At 36.8% G+C, this 14848-nt stretch overlaps 4 protein-coding genes across 7 annotated transcripts in view; 2 read left to right on the forward strand and 2 right to left on the reverse strand.

The window, feature by feature from the left end:
• Positions 1–985, reverse strand: part of LOC116028334 (endoplasmic reticulum-Golgi intermediate compartment protein 3) — a 6560-nt gene extending 5575 nt beyond the window's left edge. The window contains exons 1-2 of one of the 2 annotated variants that reach the window (XM_031270015.1): positions 856–985; positions 601–711 (exon numbers count right to left, since the gene is read on the reverse strand). In XM_031270015.1, coding sequence (XP_031125875.1) covers positions 601–688 — 88 coding nt within the window. In that variant the 5' untranslated portion in view covers positions 689–711; positions 856–985. Of the gene's footprint in view, positions 1–600; positions 712–813 lie in introns of both variants that reach the window. The other variant, XM_031270017.1, reaches the window with a different exon arrangement.
• A 1436-nt stretch (positions 986–2421) lies between these two features.
• LOC116029178 (beta-1,3-galactosyltransferase pvg3-like) lies at positions 2422–3312 on the forward strand. Its single transcript, XM_031271084.1, has one exon. The coding sequence runs from the start codon at positions 2422–2424 to the stop codon at positions 3310–3312; it is 891 nt and encodes a 296-aa protein (XP_031126944.1).
• Positions 3313–8722: 5410 nt separating this feature from the next.
• Positions 8723–10317, forward strand: LOC116029065 (oxygen-evolving enhancer protein 2-1, chloroplastic-like). Its single transcript, XM_031270949.1, has 4 exons — positions 8723–9095; positions 9391–9623; positions 9736–9786; positions 9880–10317. Exons 1-4 carry the CDS (start codon positions 8837–8839, stop codon positions 10138–10140), a joined length of 804 nt encoding a protein of 267 aa, XP_031126809.1. The 5' UTR covers positions 8723–8836; the 3' UTR covers positions 10141–10317.
• Positions 10318–10385: 68 nt separating this feature from the next.
• Positions 10386–14609, reverse strand: LOC116029064 (WD repeat-containing protein 26 homolog). Of its 3 annotated transcripts, XM_031270946.1 has the most exons (6): positions 14473–14609; positions 14311–14349; positions 12349–13244; positions 11821–11922; positions 10864–11493; positions 10386–10766 (listed from the first exon to the last, which is right to left on the reverse strand). In XM_031270946.1, the coding sequence occupies exons 3-6, from the start codon at positions 13141–13143 to the stop codon at positions 10542–10544; spliced, it is 1752 nt and encodes a 583-aa protein (XP_031126806.1). In that variant the 5' UTR covers positions 13144–13244; positions 14311–14349; positions 14473–14609; the 3' UTR covers positions 10386–10541. The 3 variants fall into 3 exon arrangements, with proteins under 3 accessions (XP_031126806.1, XP_031126807.1, XP_031126805.1); XM_031270947.1 differs by lacking the exon at positions 14311–14349 and having other exon boundaries at positions 14419–14609; XM_031270945.1 differs by having other exon boundaries at positions 14311–14609.
• Between the last annotated feature and the right edge of the window lie 239 nt (positions 14610–14848).

Below are 14848 nucleotides of genomic sequence, written 5' to 3' on the forward strand. Positions count from 1 at the left end.
ATATATATATATATATATATATATATATATATATATATATATATATATATATATATATATATATATATATATATTCTTCAAAATTTGATTGATTTTCAGTTATGAAACAAAAAGGACATATTGGAGAATACCAATTTGGAAAGTTCTACTAACTTTGATAAATACTCCGTAATATTGTACATACTATATAGGATGGGTTTTGTTGAACAATTACATATTAATTGAAAACAATAGCATACTACAATAGAATTATAGAAAAGTGTTGTTTTCTTCCTAAAACCATTGAATTGTTATTAGCTGGTAGATGGCAATCTAAAAACTTTATTCTAATGCATTCTCTGTCTCTCTATCTCTCATATTTTTTTTGCCACTTCACTTCAGTTTTCTGTTCCTGGGAGAATCTCCTTTTGCATTTGGCTTGGCATAGAGGTGAATAACACAACAAAATCTTTCCAATCATGGGCATCACGTTGCTCAATTACATACACAACATGTGAATGATCATTCGGATCAACATGAAACGATGGGTACAGTTTCTGTAATCCAAATATTAAAAAAAAAAAGAAGATTTTTTTTTTAAAATAAAAATGGAATGAATACCGAGGGCGCCAGATTTGGTCTTCTGCAACAAGTGCTCCTCAGCGCGCGGAAATGCATCTATTGCTTTGATTGCTTGTTTCACTCCCATCTTTTTCTTCTTTTATTTATTTCCTGTCAATTCATCAAATATCAAACAAACATTATGAGAATCAATCTGAAGCTGAGGATAATGTTCCCCGGGAGATTTGATTAGCAAAAAAGTGGTAAAATTACCAGAATTTAAGGACATAGAGAGAGGGAGCGGGAGAGAGATACCTAAAAACGAAGATTAAAAGAGAGAGGAACAAAAATTGATAGATATCCTCCCCCTCTGACTTCTTCGCCGTCCGTCTACCGAGCACGAACAGAAACGCCTACGAGGAACATCGAGTATGATGACCGATTAAAATTCATTGTTATTTTATGCAAAAAGGCCTCTGATTGCGCTTCAAGTTTCAAACATAATACGCCTCAAAGCCCATTATCATAAGCCCATTAATGTATTGATTAAAACCACTAAGCCCATTTTCACTACTCGTATATTGTACATTTGTACGAGTATGTGTCAACACTCAACAATTGTTATATTCTAGTCTAGACTCTAGAGTAAGGTTTTCAACGCGCATAGATTCTGTTATCTGTTAACTGCAGGTACATTCATGCGCATTGATTATGTTTTACCTTATATCATAGACTCTAATCTAAAATAATAGGACAAAGTATTAAATAGGTCACCAAACTCATCATTTTTATGTAATTGGATTACTAAACTACAAAAGTGTGTATTTAAACCATTAAACAAGTATAATATGTGCAATTGTGATATTTTTAAAAAATTTGTGTAGAATCCGATCATACTACTCACATAAGTTTAAACCCCAAACCTAGGGGCCCCTCACAGTACCCATGCCATTTGATTTTGTGGGAAAAGGTAAATCGCGGGTTGTGCTTTAGTACACACACTCAACCTTTCGACCACTAAACTATATCTCAGGGGTATCATATTACTTATTTGGTATGTATTAAGAATTGTCAAAATTATCTTAATTGCACGTATTTTGCTTATTTGATGGTTCGATTGCATACCTTTTAAATTTGATGATCCAATTGTACAAAACCAATAAATTTAATAACTTATTTGATACTTGTTCCAAAACAATATTCAAATTACGTACATGCAATTAGTATATTATTTGCATTCACGGAATATGCCTCAAAGCCCATAAATACATTCATTAAGAAACAATAAGCTCATTTGCACTCATATTATAAGAAATATGTGTTATGAGGACAATAGTACATCAACTAAATTGATATGATCAGACTATCTTAAGTTTAATATTATAATATTTATAAATGATATTTAGAATGAATATTTATTAAAGGTTGTATCACATTTTATGCATTTTCTAGTTGCCACTTCTCATGTGTAGGTATATATATTATTGTATATACCAAACATAACACGAAAAAAATACAACCTTAAATTAGGGCATGAAATATAGCGTACCTTTTCAAAAAAAAATTCCCGTAATAGAATCATATAATTCATGAATACAGCAAGTTGACGGTACTTTCTTCATGCTACAAACCTCATTAAACATGAATAACTATGTACAAAACGAGTGTAAAAAATATATAATTTAAAATTGAAAAGTAAATTTATAACGGTCACACCCAATAATATATACCTATCATTACATTTTCTGTATGTAAGTGTTAAAAATTATAAATAACTAGTTATTTTATCTATCTCTTCTTACTATATATCGAATTACCATACATATGTTTAAGTATTCATGTTTAGAGAAATATTTATGAATAATTCTAGAAAATTTAAGGATGTTAGGGAGGCAATCACTTCTAGCTTCTTTGTCACTGCTTGCCATGTTGCTCTTAGTATTCTTAATCCTGTTTAGCACAAACTCAAATTCTCCGCTTAGAACCCCAAACGATGAAATCGCCGCCATTAATAACCTCGTGCCTGCAGATTCCCATGCAAGATTCACTCTCCTGATCGGGATCTTCACGCGGCCGGAAAAGTACGAGCGCCGCCATTTCCTCCGCCTCATCTACGGCGTCCAGTCCACCTCCCTCGCGCGCGTCGACGTGAAGTTCATACTCTGCAACCTCTCCGGCGAGGAGCAGCGGGCGTTCGTGGCCCTCGAAATCCTGCGCTTCCGCGACGTCGTCATCCTTAATTGCACCGAGAACATGAACAGCGGCAAGACGCACACGTATTTCTCGTCCCTGCCGGGAATCCTGCCGTTTCGCTACGATTACGTCATGAAGGCCGACGATGACGTGTTCCTGCGCCTGGCGCCGCTGGCGGCGTCTCTGGAGGGACTGCCGCGGCGGGATTTGTACTACGGTTTCGTGATTCCGTGTCCGAGCATGAACCCGTTCGTGAGTTACATGTCGGGGATGGGGTTTGTGCTGTCGTGGGATCTGGTGGAGTGGATCGGACGGTCGAGAATTGCGGCGAATAATACGTACGGGCCGGAGGATAAACTGGTGGGGCAATGGTTGGATATGGGGAAGAAGGCGAAGAACCGGTTCAATAATAAGCCGGCGATGTATGATTATCCGGGGACTAATGGGAGGTGCTCGCACGAGCTGATTCCGGAGACGATTGCGGTTCACCGGCTCAAGAAGTGGGAGCAATGGGTGCATGTGTTGAAGTTTTTTAATGTCACTGCAGGGCTTGAACACTCGAATATGTACCATTTCTGATGCCATTATATTTGATTTGATGAACAAAGAAAGTAATTATAAATTCATTAGGCATTTTATTTCAATGTACTCAACTACTCAAGTAGCCACACATGTCCTACCTTGTCCTCTCTTCACTTGGTTCCTCTCACTTAATTTACTTTGCATTATTATTATTATTATTATTATTATTAAAATACTCAGTATTTTTTACAAGGTAATACCTGTTTATATAAAATGGATAAAACTAGCCTGGCAGGAGGGCATGAAATTGGCCTTCAAGATATTAAAAGTTTTTTTATCTTTATAAATAAAGAGGACCAGTAAGAGATACAACAAGCTAAACATTTAATTAACACTGCTCTTAGCTTGTTTTATGTATTATAGCAAGGGCAAGATAACTCTCTTGAGAGTATTACTCTACTCTAAATTTTAGGCTGCAAAGCTTTGGAAGCTATCTTTCATGATGAAAACAACCGCCGTACGTGGCTAACTTTCTGTCGGCAGTTTAAGGTTTTCGATCTTCAAGCCAGCTAATCTGATCATCCCAAGTTGCCTTGAGGTGGTGATCTGAAGCCGTGGATCGATTGGAGCCAGTTCTATACTTAGCTTCTATCTATAGCCACATCATGTGAGTACTGTCTTTTTTTTTTTTTTTTTTTTGGTATGGTGCAACGTGCAAATTACCTTGTGTGCATTAGCTTCACACTCATTTCATTTCTCAAATGATAAAGTTTAGTAAAAAATTTATCTTATTTGAGGTGCATATTGTAATTAGTTGGTATAGAATCATAGAACTGTTTGATTATATTAAATAGTCAATCAATCACAATGTGTCATATATTAGATACAATTTTTATCATACTTATGTAAATGAATCTAAGGTGGCCCCTGCGATCCTAAAATTTAGAGTAAAGTTACTTCAAGAGATCACAGTTGTCTTGTCCATACTATAGTACTTATAACAAGGGTGATGCTAATCAAGTGTTTAGCTCTTTTTTTTTCTTTATTTATTTATTAAAGTTTAAAACTAAAGAATTAAGTGTCAATTAACTTGGTTATAATTTTACTGTGTTATTTAAATACTTCTGGGGCAAAAACATATAATCTATCAATCTACATCTAAAAAAGAGATTTCATTAGTGCGATTTACCTCAAACTCGATCTGATCTAGTGTGATTTGTGAGTTATTATATAGAAACGGGTTTATTCGTACACACCTTTGTGTAGTAGCTAGAGTTTCCCTTCTCACAAAAAAGAAGTGATTTCACTAGCAACCTTGATGATAGGATCTCTAATAGCTATTAAATCTGATCTGTTGGCAAATTCATTAACTGCTCTTAGTAGAAAATTAAAGTTAAAAAAGAGGCAGGCAAAGCAATCACCTTAAGAGGCCAAATTTCACTGTAAATACTCATATCAAATGCAAAACCCTTCATGAAGCTAAGTATATATATGTATTGCACATCTAGTCTAAGTACTCATGAATTAAAGTTGAAAGACATACCATATATATATACCCAGATGAAACAAAGATGGATTGAATAATTTTTTGTCCCCCATTTTGAATAAGCTAAGCTAGGGTAAATTAAAGTAAACATGCTGTAAAATAGGCTGATGATAGCTCGGAGGCATGGTGATGAATATGTTGGGCAGCAACTCAGAGAGCCAACAAGCTAAGTCTAACATCTTATTATAGAAACTTATTGCTATGCAAGTATAAGGAAATGAACTTGATACGACAGAATAAGATAATGAATTGAAGAAGTGTATGTTATACTCCAACATATTATATTATTTCTCTTCTTATTGCTATAAATAGGGAGAGTTAACAAGATGGAGACAAATACAAGAAGCTAAAAGCTTATTAGCATCATCACTGTTAGGTTATACGTATTCATAGGCTCATAGCAAGGACAAGATAACGTAGATACACACACACACTCTCTCTCTCTCATCTGTGTATATATATATATATATATATAGAGAGAGAGAGAGAGATAAATATGAAGAGTGTAAGTATAACTCTACTCTAATTTTAGGCCGCAGGCGCGACGCTGGATGCATCGTCGTCGTCATCATCATCGTCATCGGCTTCACATTCTTTGTAGATGTAATGGCGAGTTCCCGCTCCAGCAGCATCTTCATTGGCCACAGAGTTTGGGAAGCTAACTTTCATGGGATTAACAATCACCATTTCTTTCTGGTTGTAGGTTTAGCTAGCTAGCTAGCTAGGGTTTGTTTCTTCAGGACGTACAATGCGAGAAACCGGAGTTGTGTTTGCGGTGAGGCCGTGGAGCAATTTCTTGTATTTATAGCTGTGAAGCTCGATTCCGCCATTTCAGTCGGGGTCCACTCCGATCGATCGAGATCCTCGAAGATAGATGCTATATACGCCACTAGATAGAACAAATATTTACTATGCCAAAAGTTATAGTTTACCTTATAGTGCAATTTTATTTTCTCAATTTCCGTCTAAAAATTCTCTACCCATTAATTGTTGGATTTGACCTTTTGCAGAATTCGCTCTCTGAACCGCAGCTTAGCTTTGAATGAATGCGCAGTGATGTTTGAAACAGAAACAGGTTGAATGTAACCCTGGTGGTTTAGTTTTTCAAACGGAAAAGTTGAAAATTTGGTGGAGAAAAGCGAAGAGATGACATGTGAGCTTGGTCTCCATACGTTTTATTGGGTAAAAGGCGATGGGGGCCAGTGCAGGAGCGGAGCTCATGGAGGCTCGTTGCCCTGTACTTCCATCACGTGTAGGCACACTTCGGTGTTGTACTGCCTCGTGTATACGAGGCGCCAGCGTGGTGCTAGAGAGCCCACTCAGCTTCACCAAAAGTTGTCCATGACAAGATCTTTCGTGTGAATGGGTATAGTTACTAGCTACCAAATTGCTCATTTTGATTCCTCCTAGGCTAGCTGACTCCCTATTTAATTTTGGGCTATCTGTGAATTGGGAGTTACACCTTATGGTGAGTTCTTTGTCAATTGAGTGGGCATTATTTGTATTCGTTTCTTAAGATTTTTGGGGTGTTTATGTTTGTATTTGTTTGTTAAGCATTCATTATTGTTTGTTCGCGTTTGCAAATGTGTTCGTTAACGTTAACGAACATGTTCATGTTTGTTAATGTTCGAAAACGTGTTCGATCAATTAACGTCGTTTGCGAATATGTTTATAAAACTAAATAAATAAACATATATACATGTTTATGATCATAATTTGTTTGTGAACAAAAATTAGTAGTATAGGTTAAACTATGGGAAAATTGTACTTAAGTTATAGGGTAATTATAGTATCCGTCCCTAAGTTATCATTGACGTTACACTTTTCGTCGCTTTACGTACTAATAAAACATTAGGGACAAAATTTGCAATTTTAGTATAACTCAGAGATGAAAAGTGCAACGCCAATGATAACTTAGGGACGAAAAGTGAGCATTACCATATTGACGTTGCACACTCGTTGTCAGTTGTAACTTTTGACATAGTGGTAAGCGTTTGATCTTGACAATTGATATTAGAGTAGGTGGGAAGCATGTTGATGTTACGTTGTTCGTGCTAGAAGACCAAGTCTAACATCTTGTCATAAAGTTGTGCATGCCTTGACTACTAGCTATTACTTTTGGTGTTGCATCAAACTTTTGGTTAGAATTAGGACTAACAGTAATTTTATATATAATTATTAGATTTTTTTTCCCATTAATGTGTGTGTGTTTTTTAAAAAATGTTTTTTTTTTATGTGTAAGAATCAAAGATCAAATAATAATCTATTGCCCAATTTTTATACCAAATGGACCATGGCCCTAGCTAGCTCTTAATATGCACTATATATGACTACTGATGAACTGATGATATTGCTATTCTTACACAACGTACCGTTATTAGAGATGAGTGTTTGATTCAAGAGATATTTTAAGGTAATGTCACATTTTTAAAATCTCACATAACTTAATAATATGGAGGGATTGTGATCCCCATAAAAGCTATTAAAAATGAACTAAAAATAACGTTTGAGAATTTCACATTCATGCATCCTAAGGTTATACGAGGTAATTTGAACCAAACACCTCCTTAACATTCATGACGGCAAATTATACCATGAACCGGTGTCCACATTGTAAGGTAGACTAGCATAGTTGTTCATTTTTTATTTTTTGAAAAGGATAGCTGTTCATTTTTAGTAATACCAAAGATTCATTTTTAGTATACTAAGATTTATTTTTTAAGTAGTATATTAAAAATAAATCTTAAAAAATATGAACATTTAATATACTAAAAATAAATATGTATATTAGCAGTTCACCTTTCAATGTAATTATGGTATAACAATTGACATATAACAGCGGGAGCAAATGCCATAAACTCATACTTTTGAGCTATGACCATGAGCCATGCATCTAATTATCTCTCAGTTTAGATTTATTATAATCTAAGATATAACACTAATCTTAAATAAGTTTGTGTTGCGAAACTTCGTACTCCGTATAAAGTAAACAAGAAAATGAAAAAAAAACATTGTAAATGAAAAATATGGGATTTTATTGAGCAAGATAAAAAAATATATAATACAATTGATTGATTACAAAAGGGAGTCGACCTTAGGGCATCCTCAATAGAGAGATTTTTGGAGTGGTTTTTGAGGTGTCAACTAGGGAATGGAGAGAGAAAAATGAAAAAAAAAAAAAGAGAGGGAGAGAGAGAAAAGCAAGATCTGACACTAAGCTTCAAAAAAACACATTGCTTGACGCGCCATCGAGCGCGATCTGTGCGCCCCACGGACTAAAATGGCTTTCCCTTCCCTTTGTTCTCTTCTGATGCGCCCACGAAAAATATCCTCTTGCAAGAAAATTCAAGACCTTCTCTCTATTCCTCTCTCTCCTCCAAATAAGCAATATTTTTTTTAAAATGGTGAAAAACCATTAAGTCTTCGTAAAGTGAACGTCTCTTCATTATGTGACAAAATTATTTATTGAATAATATAAAAAAATCATTAAAATTAAGAATTAAAACTATAGTAATACTTAAATAAAAGGAGATTTGTTTGGTTTGGATCACAAGTTTTTATGCTACGTAAACTCGCAATCACTTCAATAGACTGATTTTATGGAAATTTAAACTTAAAATCTTATGTTATCAAATTCAATTGTGTTATAAATTCAGCTGAATTTTGTCCCAAGTTTTTGTGCTTGCTGATACAAACTAGTGTGGCTAGCTTATAAATTTGGGTCTCAACGTCGAACGACACTACTGATTTGCGCTAAAACGCGAGGATTGGCGCATTGAGACAGTGGGCCCATTGATCCTGAGGTGGAGATTACAAGCAACCAGGAAGGTGACCCAATATGCATGAGATTCCACATGGCACCAATCACATCCTCAGCACCCTTATCTAAATCCACTCATCTAATCTTCCCAAAATCCACTTCCCATCTTCTCCTTCACATATCACCAACACAAAAATCACTCCTCTCAGTATAGCTAAGCTAAAGCTATAGGAGTTTGTAGTTACTGAGACAGACAATAAGCTTCGCGCGCGATCATGGCTTCCACACAGTGCTTCTACTTGCACCACCATGGACTCTCCGCCCCTGCTAGGCCATCTTCCTCGCAGCGTTACGTTCCGCTACTGAAGCCTAACCAGCTTGTCTGCCGCGCTCAGAAGCAGTCCGCCTCGGCTCATGAAGACGACGGCGCCTCTTCAGTCGCCGTCTCTCGCCGATTGGCTCTCACCGTCCTCATCGGCGCTGCCGCTGTTGGCTCTAAGGTTTCCCCTGCCGACGCCGCCTACGGTGAAGCCGGTACATGCTTCTCCTCATTCGTTTAATTGTTTATCTCGTTTTCAAATTTCAATCACTGTACTGTGTCTGGTAATGATTTTGATTGTAGTTTATGATTGGATTGAACGAGTTAAAATGTGTGCCGGAATCGTTAATCGTATTTGCTAGACACATAACAATCAGATTATTTAGTGTTAATTATCTCTTAGTTTAAGCTTGATTGAGTGATTATGTGAGGATGGATCGTCGATCCATCGAGAGCCTACCGCCGGTATCCTTAGAGTCTTTGGATGCTAATGTTGGTGGTGGATTGCAGCGAATGTTTTCGGAAAGCCCAAAACAAACACAGACTTCCTGCCAATCACCGGAGACGGATTCAAGCTGCAGGTTCCGTCAAAGTGGAACCCTAGCAAGGAAGTTGAGTTTCCCGGTCAGGTTCTCAGATACGAAGACAACTTTGACCAAACCAGCAACGTCTGCGTCTTGGTCACTCCCACCGACAAGAAGTCCATCACCGACTATGGCTCCCCCGAGGAATTCCTTGCTCAAGTAAATTCATCTCTTCAATTTCTCACTATATATATATACATACAATTTGATGGCAAATGAAGTAAAGATTAAGCTCGTGATGATGATCTGATTGTGTATTTTTATTCCCCAGGTGGACTATTTGCTTGGCAAACAAGCCTACGCTGGCAAAACCGATTCAGAGGTAATATCTGGAGCTGAGTTTACTTCAATTCTCTGTGATTATTAAATGCAATCAATGTTGCTTATGATGCAAGATGAACATGGATGTTTGCAGGGAGGATTTGACCCTAATGCTGTGGCCACTGCAAACATATTGGAGACATCAACTCCAGTGGTCGGAGGAAAGCAGTACTACTTCATCTCTGTGTTGACAAGAACCGCTGACGGAGATGAAGGTGGGAAGCACCAGCTGATCACCGCCAGTGTTTCCGATGGAAAGCTTTACATCTGCAAGGCACAGGCAGGCGACAAGAGATGGTTCAAGGGAGCGAGGAAGTTCGTCGAGAGCACTGCCAGTTCTTTCAGCCTTGCTTAAGGTTGAATGTGTTTCTGAGTTCAGTCAGTCTGTATGTAGTGTTTTGTTCCCCTAAATCACATGCTGCTAAACTGAGCTTTTAAACCTTCTTCTGCCTTGCCCATAAAGTTTTAGAAATGTTTTGGAGTCATGATGGAGGCTGATGCTAATGTGGATAAATCCAGTATATTTCAACCATCTCTGTTCTGTTTCTCTTCTCAGAAGATAAAATTCAACATCCTAGCTAAATATCAAAACCAAAGATCCCTGACCAATTCAAAGGTATTTTATTACTTAAAAAAGTTCATGCACATTTCATATTCTTGCTCAATGTAAATGCTGAATTGACATTGGCATGGATGCAAAAGAATTTTCACTTGAAAGTAATGACCAGGGAAAGAAACCATTGGGAAAACAAGAGGTTATAGACTTTTCCCTCTGCCATTGCAATAATGGATGCCATTACTAACCGAGCCATTTTGCTTCAAGTTTACGCTATTCAACCCCCATATGCGAATAGTCCGGTCATCACTGGCAGAGGCTAGCATATGAGGGTTTACTGGGTTCCAGCTCACAGAGTTGACAGTCCCAGAGTGTCCACACAATGTCTGAACAAGTTCCCCGGAGCTTTTGTGCCATATATAAACCTAAAAAATGACAGTGTTGGTAACAATTACAATTAAAACTACAAAAGATCATAAGCAATGGAATATGAGGAGGTTATATACGTGCAAAATAAGGTACCTGGGAGTCCTCACTTCCACTAGCAATGAATGCTTGGTCGAGTCCACCAAAACAGGACCTTACAACAAAGCGAAGGCGCTTGTGACCTTTAAATTTGGCTACACACCTTGGATGTCCACTTATATACCAAAGATGAATTTCTTGGTTAAGCAAACTAACCAAGAGGTACTTATTGTCCCTGGATAATACAAAAGAGGTTATGTCTTGATCCTCCTCAATTAATTCCTCGGTATTTGATTCATGTCTAAATAATGAAATCATGTTATCTTTACAAACAGAAATAATCTGCTTCCCGTCAGTTGTTATACCAATATCCGGAATCTTAATAGTCTTTTCCCCTTTCCAACTTTTCACCTCCTTCCCGTCTAGGCTCCACATGCTAATACTTTGGTCAGTAACACCGGAAAATATACTTTGGCCATCTGGAGACCATCCGCACGAAATCAGACCAACACCATCTTTTTCATAAACATGAACACATTCCCCAGAGGCAACATCCCATTGCCTAACAACTTCCTCCAGTCCACAAGTGAGAATCTGGCTGCTATCAGGGCTCCAGGAAATATACGAGACAGGCTTCTGGTGACCAGAAAACTGATCCTTTAGAAGGACTTGACCGTCTTCTTTGACCTAAAACAGAAAGAAATGTAAAACAAATTTACAATACATTACACACAAATACAACGGACAGTATGCAACATAGAATTCATAGAATGAATCGAAAAGCCTCATTGGAGTATATACATACATCCCATTTCTATATAACCATAAGGTAATGGCAGCACAGGTTAGAGGAGGCAAAAATTCTAAATAAAAAGAGTTACTAGAAAACAATCAACAAACATGTGTGCGTCTGTGTGTGAAGAGAGAGAGAGAGAGAGAGAGCATATTTATTCTTTTGATAAGTCAACAAGGCAACAATAATACAGCAAGGGCGGTGTGAGAACCTCAAAATACCTCCCAAATGATAACAGAACAATCAGCAGATGACGAGGCCAGGTATTTTCCATCATGGGAGAACTGCAAGAACCAGACTTCATCATTGTGCTCCTCTAAGATCTGCAAGATTGCAAGTGAAGGGTGGGAATATTAATGCTACATACAGATTGTACTTCCAAGTGATGCAGTGCCCCCTTAAAACTACAAATAAATGAGAAATAGGAAAGAATTGAAATCTAGAAATAGCTACAAGATTTGAAATTGACAGTATAAACTCGTCAAAATGAAATGATGGGAGGTCAAACTCTTTCAAATATACATGGATTGCAATGTATTGGCATCTAATAGAACCTTTCAAGAAAATATCTCAAGAAATCTATGAAGATTGAATTAAGTCTCAGAGAGTGGATCACATCTAAAAAAAATTATATTTTTAATATCCTTGTATACAGTATAATGATAACAAATTTAAATATCAGCCCTGAAATAATAGTAAAATGTTATGGAGTAAATAACAATTAAATTCATCAAAAAGCATGCTCTAACCTGTAAGGTCTGAGAAGGAATTCGATCTCTACCACACTGGTGGTCAGTGAACAGCGATATTTCACCCACCAAAGAGTTGTGAAACCTACAAGCAACTAGTTGCAAGTCAAGAGCCTGTTCCACAAGATTCACCAACCTCTTTTCAGGTATCATGACAGAAGGGGGGAGCAATTTCTGCAATTCCTCTAATAGTTCTGAACGTGATTTCATCCTTACAATTTGCTGGCCTGATATGCCAGCAAGATTCTGTTGTGAACGAGACAAGATATGGGAGGAAAGCTCGCGGACCTGATCATGGTTTACGTATAGAGGTGCTATCTCAGTCCTCAATGTCTTCAACGCACCCATGACATTGTCACCATCCAGAAGTTCAAAAAATTTCTGCTGAAATATTAAGAAAGAAGCCAACTTTATAATTGTTTTATCTACTACACCAATTTTTTGCAAACTGGCTACACTTTCATCCCATTTTCCATTGAGGATTTGCTGCAAAAATGATTTTACAACTGAGGAGTGCAAAGGTATCCCAGACTCTTCCTGCAGACATGCCCCACTCCTCTTATACCCAAGAGAATATAATGCTTCAGATATGATTTGGACAAATTCAACTTTCTTGGCAACACGCTTTGAACCAACAACCTCGTCTGCTTGAAATGCTAGAGACTGAGCCATTGAGTTGCTCAGTGAGCAACTTGCAGGCTCAGTGGGAGATATTCCGTTCAAAAGACCTCCTGATTCTCTAGAGGCCACTTTTACACGTTTTGTAGGTCGTTCACTGTCCTCTAAACCTCCCATGAAATATATATCTCAGGCCATAAATAATAAAAAAAAATGGAACACAAGCAACTATCAAATAGTAACCCCAAATCCTCCAACAAACCAAAGAAACTTTCTGCCTGAAAAAATCAAATGAAAAATATATGTTAGAACAAAAAATATATATTTAAACATAAAGAAAATGAGTAATAGGATGCCAATAATATCAAACATTCAGTGAAAAACTGAAAACAACATTTATGCTGATAAGAATCTAAAGTACACTTTGCTGCAGTCAACTTTTAAATGGCATGGGAGGGAATGGAAACACATGGTAGATCGTGGATCACAACTTCATAGAAATTCAATCACATAAGTTTTCCATTTGTTAAACTGAGATAAAAATTTATTACCAAGGGGATGCCACCAAAAGGGAAAAGACAAGGGGATAAAAAGTAAAAAAGAGATAATATATAAAGAAAAACAGGAACTAAATTAATCTAACCAAGTGTATGTAGAAAGTGCTAGAAAGAAAAGAGAAAACTAAACTTATTATATTGCACTTCAATGTATTTATAATAATTATAATACCATATCGAATCACCCAAATACTCAAAATTGCACCAAGTCCATGGCTACTGAAGAAAATCATTAAGCACCTGAATTTCTTCACTCATTTCTCATTAAAAAGCTTTATAGTTAGTGGCATTAGCTAGAGCACCAATACGTAGCTCATAACTATGAATTAAATCAACCCTTAGCTGATGATAATTTTCCTAAAAATTTTCATAAGTGCAGCAATTACATTCAAGACAATCTTGACTTCTCCAACTCTGCTTTAACACACAAGTCAAACTAAGGAAATGTGAATCATTCTCTCTGCCCATTCCCAGCTATGGAGACAGAGTACGCTTAAAATAGACAACAATTGCATCTTTAAGCTCCAAAAGGCAAAAACTATAACTAATAAAGTGATTTAAAACATCTGTATTCTCTATCAAGAGATACAGCCAGATTCTAGATAATCCTGATTACTAACATTCAATAAAATCCATTAAAAAAACATGAAGATTAAAAGTAGAAGAATTCAAAATCAACATGAACAGTAGAAATGCATGCAAAATCAAGCTCAATTCATTGACCATAAAAGCAAAACATAATCCAAACTCATAAGAAGTGAATGGATAAACCAAGAATGTACTCTACCCAGATAGCGATGAGGATTTAGGAGTGAGATCAAAGTATCTGCAGAAAGAAGGGAAACAAAAGTGAGTAAAACGAAAGGAATATAGTTAATTTTGTCGGCAAGCTTACAGTAGATTGGACAAGGGAGTAAGCAGTGGATTGAGTCTTGGGTTTGGGGTTTACGTATTTATGTATGTAGAGAGAAATCAGTCCTTGTTAATGGCCTTTGCATTTGGATGGAACTGGAGAGGGAGAAGGAGAATGGGTCGGGTTGGTATATCGTATATATATAGAGATGTGAATGGAGCTTTGTGTAGGCATCCCAAAGTCCTTCCCATGGCATAATTGTATTTCGGGAACCTCTTCGATTCGACGATTATTTCTGAATTAATTTCAGTGTTTTCTGAGTGAATAGAGATAATTTCAAATCGTTAAACGGACAAAGAAAAACTCGGATAAATTTTTTTTTTAAAAAAAGGAAAATTACATATTTGGTCCCTGAGCTTTAAGCAAGTTCCGACTCAGTCCCTAAGTTATGGCCGTATCAGAGTTTAGTCCC

This window comes from Ipomoea triloba, chromosome 9 (assembly GCF_003576645.1).
Source record: "Ipomoea triloba cultivar NCNSP0323 chromosome 9, ASM357664v1".
NCBI classification, from domain to species: domain Eukaryota; kingdom Viridiplantae; phylum Streptophyta; class Magnoliopsida; order Solanales; family Convolvulaceae; genus Ipomoea; species Ipomoea triloba.